The 13979-nt window shown below is 43.6% G+C and overlaps 1 protein-coding gene across 1 annotated transcript; it reads left to right on the top strand.

The window, feature by feature from the left end:
* The first annotated feature begins 1372 nt into the window (after nucleotides 1-1372).
* LOC122676617 (antigen-presenting glycoprotein CD1d-like) lies at nucleotides 1373-4855 on the top strand. Its single transcript, XM_043876068.1, has 5 exons — nucleotides 1373-2075; nucleotides 2369-2647; nucleotides 3356-3634; nucleotides 4371-4473; nucleotides 4570-4855. The coding sequence occupies exons 1-5, from the start codon at nucleotides 1499-1501 to the stop codon at nucleotides 4589-4591; spliced, it is 1260 nt and encodes a 419-aa protein (XP_043732003.1). The 5' UTR covers nucleotides 1373-1498; the 3' UTR covers nucleotides 4592-4855.
* The last annotated feature ends 9124 nt before the right edge of the window (nucleotides 4856-13979 follow it).

Below are 13979 nucleotides of genomic sequence, written 5' to 3'. Positions count from 1 at the left end.
TCTCCTCTTTCACTTGCATCAAGAGGCTCTTCAGTTCTTTTTCATTTTCTGTCATAAGTGTGGTGTCACCTGCATATCTGAGGTTATTGATATTTCTCTTGGCAATCTTGATTCTAGCTTGTGCTTTATCCAGTCCAAAATTTTGCATGATGTACTCTGCTATATGAGTTAAATAAAATGGTGGCAATATACAGCCTAACTAAGACTCTTTATTTAATTTCCCTACCAGCAGGACAAAAAGAGAAGATGCTGGGCTCTGCCCAGAGCATGTATTTCTCAAAGTCAGGAGACCTCCCATACCATACATGGGCAGAAAAGGCTCCTTGGAGGCCAAAGGAGAGTTATGTCAAGGGATGTTCTACCCAGATGCCTTTTCAGTAAAACCCATCTTGGCTAAGCAATGCATGCGCATACATGGGAGGATCTTGAAATATACCAAATATGAACTGTGAAACAGGCAAATTAAATTGATCAGCCGAAGGAAAACTGGAAGAAATGCCCTTTACTATCAAAGTAATTCAAACTGCCAGGAGGGCACGACTCAGAGGCTCCCTCTCCTTGAGTCATCCTCTCCCTCTTGTACTGTCCTGTTTTCCTCTCAATAAATACCTTACTTGCTCCACTACTTTCTTTCTTTGTGGGAATTCTTTCCTGCAAAGCTGAAGGCCTGGGCCCTTGTCCCTGACCACTGGTCTACTGGCTAGGCTCTGGTGTTCTCACCACTGCAACCCAACCTCAGTCTCTGGCTGGGAATCCCAGCCCTTCTGGGAGCTGTTGCAGGCTGAGATCCCTGAGATCACCCTGACCAGGGATCCAACCAACACCCCTGCATTGCAAGGTGGATTCTTAACCACTGGACCACCAGAGAAGCCCCTTATTATTTTATCATTAAGGTGATGTCTGCACTCCTAGACATTTTGGAAAATAAAAAATGTAAAACAAAATCTTCCATAATCTCTTTGCCTAGAGACATCCATTCCTTGCCTTCCACTCAAAAACTTTGTTTTAAAAAACATTGTAGACGTTATACCATAGATACAACTTTATGTCCTGTTTTTAAAACTTAAATAGCAATTGTAAAGTGTTTTCCACATACTATCTGTAACTCTAAGTTGGAAAAAGAGATTTAGAGAAGCCGGTTGTGAGAAACATACTTAAGTGAGTGGCTGTGACCAGGGCTCTTTGCAGCTCAGATATCTAATGAGAGGGACCATCTGGCAGATGAAAAAGGGATCCCTGGACAGGAGGAGGTTGGAAGCAAGTCCCCTGAGAGCCAGAACCGGAGTCCTGCCTGCCTCCAGGCTTAAGAATTGGCCAGCCACAGGGTCAAGTTCAGGCTTTTGGCAGCCCCGGAAACCAGGGGTGTGTGGGCGGGCGTTGGGGAAGGACGGGGAGGGGCTGGGGACGGAGATTCGAGGTCCCAGAGCAGAGCTAGACGCGGGGTGCTTGCTGTCTCTGTTCTTCTGGGGGCTTCCCCAGATTTGGGGGAGTTTTGAGGATGAGTGGAACCGGGGCTCCCGGGCAGAGGGCGGCGAGAGGGAGGCGAGCGGGGAAAGCGGCCGACGCTCGCGGCGGGCGGGCGCAGACTGATACACCTCGGGAAGCCGGGAGCTTGACCCACCAGCCCGAGAACCTGCTACCCCCTGCGTCCAGCTGCTTGGCCCCTGGAGACCGAGCTCGATTCAGAGCCAGCAGACATCACCCTTTCTTCCCAAACCTAGCTGTTTGTTTGTTTCTGTTGCTCTTCCTTCTCCCTTCTGTGCTCTCCCTCCCGTGCCCCCGGTTCCTCCGATCTGTATTGTCTCCAGAGCCGCAAACGTCTTACTCCTTCCGCTGCCTCCAGATCTCCTCCTTTGCCAACCGCAGCTGGACGCGCACTGACGGCCTCGGGTGGCTGGGGGAGCTGCAGCTCTATACTTGGCGCAATGAGTCGGACACCGTCGGCTTCCTGAAGCCTTGGTCTCAGAGCACATTCAGCGACCAACAGTGGGAGCAGCTGCAGCATACGTTTCAGGTTTATCGCAGCAGCTTCACCAGGGACGTCTGGGAATTCGTCAAAATTCTGCCCAGCGACTGTGAGCTGAGGGATGGGATCGTGGACAGCTGCCCAGGGGGAGACAGTGGATGCTGAAGCCCAACCGGGAGGTTCTGGCCCCCCGTGATTGTCTCCTGTCTCCCTTTTGAGTCCCACTTCTGCCTGAGAGGTCCCAGCTTGAGTCCTCAAAATACCCCTTGTTCATCCCGCTGCAGGTCTCCCATTCCCATTTACATGAACTTTGGGGTCCCCAGTATAACCCTCACACCAATTTCTTCAACTCCTTTCAGTCTTCTAAGCTCTTCATTGATCTCTTTCCATTCCTCTCCTCAGATCCTCTTGAGATCCAGATATCTGGAGGATGTGAATTACTCCCGAGGAACACCTCCGAAAGCTTCTTACGTGCAGCATTTCAAGGAAAGGATGTCCTGAGTTTCCAAGGAATGTCTTGGGTGCCAGCCCCAGATTCCCCCTCTTGGAGCCAGATGATCTGCAATGTGCTCAATCGGGACCAAGGGACCAAGGAAACAGCGCACTGGCTTCTCCATGACGTGTGCCCAGAATTGGTCAGAGGCCTCTTGCAGATGGGGAAGTCCGAGCTGGAGAAGCAAGGTCAGCCTGCTTTTGTCACCTCCTGACCTCCACTCCACTCTGGGGCTCCATCTGGGGTTTTCATTCCAGGGGTTCACACCCCTTTAAGCATCATGGGAAGAGGAAGAGATGGATAAGGTGTGAGGGTAAGCATTCCACAGACATTAACTAGGTACCTTTTAGGGTCCATGAATTGAATTAAATAAATCCTGCGGATCAACCAGGATCTGTACTTGAGGAGGGAGAGGAGAAGGCAGAAGAACAATTAAAGCAGTGTCCTGGTGGCTCAGATGGTAAAGAGTCTGCCCGCAATGCAGGAGACCGGGTTTGACCCCTGGGTTTTGAAGATGCCCTGCAGGAGGAAATGCCAACACCCTCCAGTATTCTTGCCTGAAAAATCCATGGACAGAGGAGCCTGGTGAGCTGCAGTCTATGGGGTTGCAGAGTCGGACTTGACTGAGTGACTACCACTTAGAAACATGCTACATATGTTACAGCTGAACACAGGGTGCTTTGCCAGTACAGAGTAGGGACATTTACAGGAGAATGGATCAGGGAAGGGAATGAGGATCCGGGAAGTCTTTCCCAGAGAAGCTAATACTAACGGATTGAAATGGTGGGAGTTAATCTCCAGAAGTAGAAGTGTAGGACTGATGAGCCTGCTGTGAAGTCCAGAGCCTCTGATGCGGAGTCTCACTTTAAGATCCCTCATTCTCGTGTTGAATACAGTGAAGCCGGAGGCCTGGTTGTCCAGTGGCCCCCCTCCCCGGCCTGGCCACCTGCGGCTGGTCTGCCACGTCTCAGGATTCTACCCAAAACCCGTGCGGGTGACGTGGGTGAGGGGCGAGCAGGAGGAGCCTGGCACTCAGCAAGGAGACGTCATGCCCAACGCCGACTCGACTTGGTACCTGCGAGTAACCCTGGATGTGGAGGCTGCGGAGGCGCCTGGCCTGAGCTGCCGAGTGAAGCACAGCAGCCTGGGAGACCAGGACATCATCCTGTACTGGGGTGAGGAGGAAGTGGAGCCCAGCTGGGGATGGGAGGAGGTGGTCCTCAAGCCCAGAGGGATGGCCTGTGGAAGGGGAGGGAAATGACGCCCCAGCCAGGAGTGATAGAAGGAGGGGATTCTCCAAGTGGACAAATAAAGATCTGAAGTCAAAAAGGATTGATACGAGGTGTTCAATATACAAGAAAGAAGAGACTAAAATCCCCACAGATCCCGAAGTAGGTGGCAAGTACAGAATCCCAGGAAGATTTGTTCCCCAGAAGAGGGAACTGCGGACTTTGAAAGGCAGGGTACCAAAGATAGGTGTGGTTTGTAGAGTGCTTTCTCAGGGTGAGCTGAACACTCTGCATACTGCAGAGTATGTATGAACAATCATCCCAACTCTCCTTTGAGCAGGTGCTGTTGTTTTCATGTTACAGATGAGAATTGAGGCTAAGCTAGGTCAAACTGCCCTGAGTCTCATCATTAGAAAGCGGAAGAGCTGGATTTGGACTCAGGTTTGGACTAGCTGTGACACTAGTGCCTGCCTCCATATGTGTACGAGCATATGCTGACGTGAACGGAATTATAGATGCCCAGACCCCAAGAAAAGATGGGGCATCTCTAATCTTCAGAGAAATACAAGTAGGAACATTAAACAGGACAAGAAATAAGCATCTGGCATGCTCACACGTGCTTACAGTAGGGGACCTGAAGCAGATTCCCAGACTGAGACACACCCTGTGTTCCCCCACACAGATGGGAACCGTGTCTCCAGGGGCTTGATTGTCGTCCTGGTAATACTGGTGGTGTTCGTCCTTCTGTTTATTGGAGGCTTGGTCTTCTGGTTTAGGAAGCACCAGTAAGTCTCTCCTTTCCATCTCCTCCCAACCTCAACCCCTCTACCCACATTTTCTCCTCTTCCCTTTTCCTCAATGGTGTCTGCTTTCTCTCACAGCCGCTATCAAGATATCTCGTGACTCTCCTCCCCACACCTGTCTGTCTGGACTTCAGGATCTCAGAGCTTTAGCCCTCAGAATTTGAAGGTGAAAGAGAGCTACCTCGAAGAAGCCAAGAACAGGCAGCTCTTGTCACACACTTTGAACATTTTATCTAAGAGGATTTAAGTTTGTTTGTTTTTCTTTTAGTATACTACAAGTGTATATGTCCAAGTAGTTCTGTAAAAAACAGACGTGCACACTCAGATACCTCTCAGGGACAAGCAGCTAAAGGCTGCAGTGTAACTGTGTGTGGTCATTATTTGAATACTGGATATGCAGTCAACTGGAAGATGCTTTTTGTGTTTCAAGGAAGCAAGTCCAACTGTTTCTTGTGAAGTATAAAGTAAGACCCTGGCTTGGCTGTAACTCAGATTTTTTCAAGGAAAACGGAAGTCTAGCATTATATGTGAACAAGTCTATATTAATGTGTTGACAGAAACCTTTACAATATTTGGGGTGTTGTTCAGTTGCTCAGTCGTGTCTGACTCTTTGTGACCCCATCGGTTCAGTTCAGTTGCTCAGCATACCAGACTTCCCTGTCCTTCTCCATCATCTGGAGCTTACTCAAACTCATGTCCATTGAGTCAGTGATGCCATCCAACCATCTCCTGCTCTGTCTTCCCCTTCTCTCACCTTCAATCTTTCCTCCCATCAGGGTTTTTTCTAATGAGTCAGCCAAATATTGGAGCTTCAGCTTCAGCATCAGTTCTTCCAATGAATATTTTGGGTTGATTTCCTTTAGGATTGACTGGTTTGATCTCTTTGCAGTCCAAGGGATTCTCAAGAATCTTCTCCAACACCACAGTTCAAAAACTTTGGCACTTAACCCTTCTTTATGGTCCAATTCTCACATCCATACATGACTACTGGAAAAGCCATAGTTTTGACTAGACGGATCTCTGCTGGCCAAGTACCATCTTTACTTTTTAATACGCTGTCTAGATTTGTCATAGCTTTCCTTCCAAAGAGCAAGCATCTTGATTTCATGGCTGCAGTCACCATCTGCAGTGATTTTGTGTGGTAACCATGTTTTACTGATTTCTTAGAAGTATCTCCTGGAATTTAATACTGATTCTCTCTTCCTTGCTTGCTTTCCCCCACCCTTAATTTAGACGTTCTGACTGATACGTCAGCATTAGCTAGATGCTTTTCTGTGCACAGAACAAACCCCCTTTTCTTCAAAGACCTTTCCTACAACTCTTATATGATTACCTCCTGACCTCCAGGAGGAAGCCTCCTTGATCCCTGAATTCTAGTCTCTGTCTTGCTTTCCTGCTCATACTTAAAGATTACAAGATAAGTTACCAATAATAGATGTGCTCAGCATGTTCTTGGGGAGTTGCTTGTCTGAACACTCTCCCTGTGCTGTCTGTCATAATACTGTGTGTTTGTGAGTATTATTCAGTGCAAAATCACCACAATTTTGGAGCCCAAGAGAATAAAGTCTGTTGCTGTTTCCATTGTTTCCTCATCTATTTGTGATGAAGTAATGGGACTGGATGCCATGATCTTAGTTTTTTGAATGTTGAGTTTTCAATCAGCTTTTTTTTGGGATGTGGGATAGTCCAAATACACCTCTCCTGGATGACCCTAGGCCTCCCAGTTTGTGTCTGTGATGTAGAAAATTTGTCCTGAATGGTACACTGAGAATTTCAGAACCTTCTTTGGTCGTTCAGATGGTAAGGAGTCTTCCTACAATGCAGGAGACTTGGGTTTGATCCCTGGGTCAGGAAGATCCCCTGGAGAAGGGGATGGCAGCTCACTCCAGTATTCTTGCCTAGAAAATTCACTGGACAGAAGATCCCGGTGGGCTACAGCCCATGGGGTCTGAAACAGTCATATGTGACTGAAAGTCTTGGCACACACACACAGGTATTTCTGATGTTCAGTTAAAGTTAGAGAATCACTGTTTGTAAGTACTGTACATTGCTATGCAACAGATTCCTCAGAATGCTAAATGAAATGTTGGCTTGAGGTTAGTTAGGGAAGGCCTCCTAGAGGGAGGGAAAATAGAAACAGGAAGTAGAGACCCACTGAGGTGAACCCACAAGGGCACTGATCAGGAGACGACGATCTCCGTTGCCTTGTTTCATTCCTGTGCCAAAAGGAGACACTAAGGTCTGTTGTGATCATGCTGCCAATTGAGTGTCTATGTCCTCTGTCCTCTGTTGGGATCCAAACACCCACGGTGATGGTTTTAGTTGGTGAGTTCTTTTGGAGGAGATTAAACCATGAGGTCTGAGCTCTCATGAATGAGGTTAGTGAGCTTATAAAAAGGGTCCTTATCTATATATAGCACCAGGAACTCTACTCAATACACTGTTATAATCTATATGGGAAAAGATCTCAAAAAGAATAATATGTATATGTATAACTAAACCACTTTGCTGTACCCCTGAAACTAACACAACATTGTCAATCGGCTATACTCCAGTATAAATCATTAAAAAGGTGTTTGTCTCCTCCACCACGTGAGAAGCAAGACACAGCAAAAATATGCTGTCTACGAAACAGGAAGTGGACTCAGTTGATCTGGTAGTTCTCAGCCTCCAGAATTGTGAGAAAAATTTTTCTATTGTTTTTAAGCCATCCAGTCTATGGTATTTTGTTACAGTAGCCAAGTGGACAAAGATAGATAATCATTTCTATGCCATGGGAAGCAATGTGTACAAATGTGTGACAGTCCACAATGCTTGTAAAAATGTAGCGCCTGTGAACAGCTTTTGGTACCATGCTGACCTCAGGGGATGCTCTTCCCCTTAGCTTCCTTGAGCAGTGTCTAGCTTCTGAACAATCCCATTGGTCTTCTACTGTTTTCAGGCATGTGTGTTAATGTCCTTTCTGAAATCTGTTCCGGAATGCTTCAGCATGAATTTACCACAACTCTGGTTCATTGTTTAAATAAATAAATTAATGAATGAATTAATTTGCTTTTTGGTCGCACTGGGTCTTCTCTGCTGTGTGCAGGCTCTCTCCAGCTGTGCGGAGCAGGATCTCCTCTTCAATGTGGTTGGTGGTTCCTCGTTGCGCTGACTTCTCTTCTTGGGGACCACCGGCTCTAGGTGCTCGGGCTTGTAGTTTGGGGCACGGGCTTAGTTGCTCATGGCATGTGGAATGTTCTGGAACGAACCTCTTACTCTTGCATTCACAGGCAGATTGTTAACCTCTGGACCACCCTGAACGTCCTGCTCTGGTTCATTTTTAAGCAACTTTGATTTGTTTTGGAAGTAAATGTTTATTTCTCCAGGAAATTTTGTCTCCTTCCTTTAAATACTCAGTTCAAGACATCTCAGAAAATCCTTCAAATTCATTTCAGAATGTTTATTCTCTTTATGGATATTGCGCTCCTTATGGAGGGCTGTGCTGAAAGTCAATTTATTGACCCTTAAGTCACGCTTCATCTTAGACTCTGACAATCGGTGCAATTCCTCTAATCATTTCTTCTTCAGAGTGAGCACCATGTTAAACACGTTTTCAGTAGAGGACCCTGGAGAGACAGTGTTGGCGGGAGGCGCTCTCCTGTAGCTTCCAGCTGCTGCGGGTCAGGTCAGTGGGGTGGGTGAGAAGGCAGCCTGTGGGTGCTGCCCCAGCCACGTGCCCAGAGCTCATGGACACTCAGCAACTGCAGCTTCGGCCTGGCAGTCACCTTCCCATGGAAACCAGCACTCTGAAGGCTTCTGCCCCTCCCAGTGCCCCATCCTCTCTTCGGATGCTCACATGGCCGGTGCTAAGTTCATCTCCTGCCCAGGGCTTTCTGCTGAGTCTCACTCTGTCTGCCTGCCCTCACCTGGGGTCTGGAGAAAGGCTTTCAGCTTGTCTGGTGAGTGCAGACCAGCTGTGCCCTGAACAAACCGTGAACTCCTGTGTTACCCAAGGGGCTGAACTGTACCTTCTCTGTCAGCATAATATTAGGGTAATAAAATCAGCAAACAGTTGAATAATGAAGTAGAAAAGAAAGGTAAGAAATAGATCTCAGTTTATATGGAAATATATGAGCTATTATTTTATATCACTGGAAAAAATAATGAGCAGGCTGGCTACTCATCTACCAAAAATAATCTTGGAACCCTACCTCATAAAATAAGCATAAATAAATTCCAAATGTATTAAAGACTGAGATTTTGAAGATTTTTTTAAAACCAAAATATGAATTCAGAAACTATAAAATATACACATGTTAAAAAATAAAAATTTTGTATGGCAGTAGATGACATAAATCAATTTTAGGTTGGAGGAACATCTAAACTGCAAAATACAAGTAATGTTAGCTAACATAAATACTGAGAAAAGTATAAGTTTATGAGAAGATGTTCAACATTCAAGCAATAAATTGGCAAAGACTGAATAAATATAAAGAGCAATTCTAAAGTGGCTAATAAACAAGAGAAGATAATCATCCTTATTAATAGTCATGGAAAAGGAAATGAAAGTAAAAGTGAAATATCCACTCTATCATAGCAGACTGACAATGACAGAGGGTACTACATATACGATTTTTAAAAGCAGCCTTTTGCGAAGCTATTTGATAAAATCTCTTCACATAAAAAATTTGCAGATCTAAATTCAGAAATTCTACTCTTGAGACTGTATTTTATTAAAATAAGAGCATCAGAATGTGAGGCTGTATGTTCAAGAATGATTGTTGTAGCTCTTTCATAGGCAGGTAGGCATATACGCATTTTTGCGGCAAAAAACAGAAGCAAATATTAATTAGGATTAGGTGTACTTGGTTAAAGCATAAACAACTCAAATAAAGGGAGCTGAAACAAAGTAAAAGTTTATTTCTCTTTATATGTATTTTGTTGTGGTAAAAACCTGAAGCAAGCATGAGTTAGGATTTGGTACAGTTGCTTAAAGCATAAACAGCTCAAATAATGGGAACTGAAACAAAGTAAAAGTTTATTTCTCTTTCACATAATAGAAGTCCAGAAGTAGGCACTCAAAGGTTAACATGAAGTTAACAGAAACTCAGGCTTCTTCCACCTCATTGCTCTACTTACTGTCAGGCTTCAATGTGAAATGCTACTGTTTTATCATGATACGTTTCTGCGTAGCCTCCTGGAAGAAGGGAAAGACCTCTTCCCTTCTCCCCACTTTAAGGTGAATTCTCAAAGTAAGACACATCAACGACCCTTTTGCTGCTTCTTGGTAAGTAGTCACAGAAGCACACCAACCAAATGTTCAAGCGAAACTGGGGCATGTATTTAGTTTGGTGATAATGTGCCTAGCTAAATATCCAGTTTTGTTATTAATGAATTTGGGGAGGCACCTAGAAGCCTTTGTTAAGGGCAAACCATGGAGCAACATATGGCTTCCCTGATAGCTCAGTTGGTAAAGAATCTGCCTGTAATGCAAGAGACCCCAGTTCGATTCCCTGGTTGGGAAAATCTGCTGTAGAAGGGATATGCTACCCACTTCAGTGTAGCATTTCATGTTGAAGCCTGACAGTAAGTAACAAAGCAATGAGGTGGAAGAAAACTGAGTCTCTGTTAACTTCAAGTAGCTATATAGGCTACTGTATAGCCCATAGGGTCGAAAAGAGTCGGACATGACTGAGCGACTTTTACTTTCACAGAACAACAAGGAGTTAATGAATAAAATAAATCGGATATATTAAAGTTGACTAGGAAGAGCTAAAACAACTTTATGAAGCTTTAAGAATCCTTTATCTTAATTTTTTTTGTTTATTGACAAGAATAAATAATATATATGTATAGTGAGATTTAAAAGAAATAAAAAATAAAAGTTAGAATATGAAATGATAAAAATACTGTGTTCATTTGGCAGTGTTTTTCCTTTCCTAGTAGTACATAAAATAATGGTGTACTTAAATTGATGACATCTTTTGTAACATAGTATGATGAACTATGATAACAATAACAAGTTAATATGAAATAGTATTATATAAAATAAGACAACGGAATATAAATCTGATAATAACTTTACCCAAAATTTTGCATAATTTTCCTCTTGGTCATTATCCTAAACAACTCAAATCTTAATACATGGCTGTCCCTTGCTATTGCAGCACATCTTTTTCACTCCTGGTGTCTAACTCTTTGGACTATTTGGGCAGCTCCGTTCCTCAGCCTCCTGGAACCCACTGACCCATTGTTAGCTTCCCTGGTGTGTGTGTTGGCTCCCTTGCTCCAAAATCCAATGATCAATTGCAGTTCATTTAAGAGTTTTTCAAAGTGTGAAAGTGAAAGTTGGTCATTCATGTCTGACTCTTTGTAACTCTGTGGACCATAGCCTGTTCATGGAATTCTCTAGGCAGGAATGAGCAGCCATTCCCTTCTCCAGGATACCTTCCAGATCCAGGGATTGAAACCAGGTCCCCTGCATTGCAGTCAGACGCTTTACCACTTGAGCCAGCAGGGAAGTGTTAGGAAAATACATATATTTTGGGGAGGGGTACAAATGTTATTTTTTTTCTTTTGTTTTCCCTATTATTTGAATCTAGCAAAACAAACAAACAAACCCACTTTATCCAAAATGCAGAGTGGCTTGCTAAATTTTTCTTTGATACCTTATTTTATGGCAAAGTCTAGAAAGGCAAAAACTACATTTAAACTTTTTTGCAGCTAGAGATTGTAAATTAGGTTTTACCAATTAGATGTACTCATATGACACTTGTGGGAAGGTTTTTTTTTATCTACATTTGCATCTTAATTTTCTTTGATAGAAATAAACTTATTCAGCTGATCTCTTTCATTTTAAGTGAACTTTGGTGGTCTATGTTTTTCAAGGAGTCTATTCATTTCTTCAGAGTTGTTAAATTTTATGGCATAAAGTAATTTGTAATATTCCATTATTGATCTTTTAGCATCTCTAAGGTCTGTAGTTATGTCATCACTTTCCTTTCTGTTATTATTAATTTGTATCTTTCCTCTTTTTTTTTTCTTTTTTTACTGATTAGTCAGGCTAGAGTTTTATCAATTTTATTGATTTGTTCATTAATGTCCTTTTTCTATTTACTTCATTTGAACTTTGTTTTGGGTTAAAACTAAGTTACTTGGAAAATTTTATGATCCTTTACAGGTTTGATTTTAAGCGTTAGGTAGAATCAGTGCAAACTTTGGGGTTAATTTTGACTCACTGCTTTAAATACCATCTTAACATTTTACTGAAATACTGTTGTTCATTTGCTAAGTTGTGTCTGACTCTTTGCAACCCCATGGATGATAACCTGCCAAGGTTCCTCTGTCCTCGGAATTTTCCAGGCAAGAATACTGGAGTGGGTTGCTATTTCCTTCTGCAGAAGTACTGAAGTACAAGAGGGGTTCCAAATCTGTGGACTTCTCTGTGCATCTTTTCCTGTCTGCAACTCTGCCCTGTGAAATATGACCACCCCGTTGCAACCACATGGACTGTAGAGTCCATATGGAGTTCTTTAGGCCAGAATACAGGGGACCTAAAGATCCCCTGGAGAAGGGGATCTTTCCAACCCAGGGATCAAACCCAGGTATCCTGCATTGAGGGCAGATTCATCACCAGCTGAGCCACAAGGGAAGCCCTTGGCCTTTCTGAATTCCTAACTCTGTATCCTCAACTCAGGGAGATTGCCAGGCTCTATATGTACCCTTTCTCTGGATGCAACTTAAAAGCTCTCTTTAAGTAGTGAACTGGGGGTAACTGACTCACCTTGCTTATTCCTCTCTCTCAGAGATTGCTGCTCTGAGCTGCCTGATGGTCAATGTCCAAACATTGTTGTTTCATATAGATTGCCCACTTTTTTATATTTTATTTTTAATTGTAAGATTATCACTTTACAATATTATGATGGTTTTTGCCATACATCAACATGAAACAGCCATAAGCATACATATGTCCTCTTCCTCTTATACCCTCCTCCCACCTCCCTCCCCTGTCCACTTTTTCAGTTGTGTCAGGCCAGAATAAATACGGTTTTTGTTTTTCCATCTTGTCTGGAAGAGGAGTTCCCCTTAATGTGACCTGTGGAAGTCAGGAATAAATAAAGAGCTTTTCCTATTTCATTTCTGTTCACTGGCAAATAGAGTTGTGGATATGTCAGGTTTTTCTGTATTCCAGTTTCCATTCTCCAGACCTTTGTGTTCATAGACAGTAGCTGTGGTTTAGCAATGATAGAAGAATCTAACTCCAGCTTCCCTGGATTACCACTACCATATTGAACTTGGATTTGAATTCAGTAGATTAAAGATCCCTCCCCTTAATCACCACCGTGACTCAGTTGTAAAGTGTCCTGTGTGCTAATCTTGTTTTTAAAATTTTCTACATTTTATAATGCTTTGGGATCTTGAGGTCCTTACCTGCCAAGGAAAGACTGCTTCTCCCTGGGCTAACTAATTCCTTGAGATAGCAAACTCTCCTTTAAGCAAACATTTCATATGCAGGTTAACAAATCCAAATTGCACATTCCAACCACCTCCATTACTAACTCTCACATAAAAGTCAATATTTCCCATACCCTTAATCATCCCAAGACCAGGTACCAAACAACTGGCTGTTGTTGCTCAGTCACTAAGTCGTGTCTGGCTCTTTGGAACTCCATGGACTGCAGCACGCCAGGCTTCCCTGTCCTTCACTATCTCCCAGACTTCGCTCAGATTCATGTCCATTGAGTCGGTGATGCTATCTAACCATCTTATCCTCTGCTGTCCCCTTCTTTTGCCTTCAATCTTTCTCAGTATCAGGGTCTTTTCCAATGAGTCAGCTCTTTGCAACAGGTGACCAAAATATTGGAGCTTCAGCTTCAGCCCTTCCAATCAGGGTTGATTTCCTTTAGGATTGACTGGTTTGATCTTCTTGCTCTTTAAGGGGCTCTCAAGAGTCTTCTCTAGCACCATAATTTGAAAGCATCAGTTCTTTGACTCTCAGCCTTCTTTATGGTCCAACTCTCACCAAACAACTGGAGACCACCCTTATAACTCATTTTTTTAAATTTTGTTTTTATTGTTGTTAGTAGCTAAGTCATATCTGATTTTTTTGTGACCCCCACAGACTATAGCCTGCCAGGATCCTCTGTCAATGGGACTTCCCAGGCAAGAATTCTAGAGGAGTTTGCTTTTCCTTCTGCAGGGGATCTTCACAACCCAGTGATTAAACCTGTGTCTCTTGCATTGGCAAGAGAGTTTGTTACCACTGAGCCACTAGGGAAGCCCATTTATAACTCATAACCTGCTGAAATTATTCAAATAACCCAATTCTAAACTATTTACTTTGCCCTGCCTTGCCTTTCCTCTGGAAATCACAATAGAGGCTAATGCCCATGCTGTTCCCTTATTCCTTCTCTCTCCTGACTGCTCTTGATTTTATCTGATGTGGACTCGCATAACGTGGTATGCCCCCTTCTCTTGAGAACTGTAAGTAATAATCTCTTCCAGCA

The sequence above is a fragment of the Cervus elaphus genome, chromosome 20, assembly GCF_910594005.1.
Source record: "Cervus elaphus chromosome 20, mCerEla1.1, whole genome shotgun sequence".
Taxonomy (NCBI): Eukaryota; Metazoa; Chordata; class Mammalia; order Artiodactyla; family Cervidae; genus Cervus; species Cervus elaphus.
Note: the sequence above shows the minus strand (reverse complement) of the source record. Positions and strands in the feature narration are given on the sequence as shown.

What these genes read in the sequence shown, in the direction of transcription:
- LOC122676617 (XM_043876068.1), top strand. Translation starts at nt 1,499, where the DNA reads ATGAGTGGAACCGGGGCTCCCGGGCAGAGGGCGGCGAGAGGGAGGCGA. An exon ending in CAAAATTCTGCCCAGCGACT is followed by an intron (nt 2,076 to 2,368) that starts GTGAGCTGAGGG and finishes TCCTCTCCTCAG; the next exon opens with ATCCTCTTGAGATCCAGATA. An exon ending in GGACATCATCCTGTACTGGG is followed by an intron (nt 3,635 to 4,370) that starts GTGAGGAGGAAG and finishes TCCCCCACACAG; the next exon opens with ATGGGAACCGTGTCTCCAGG.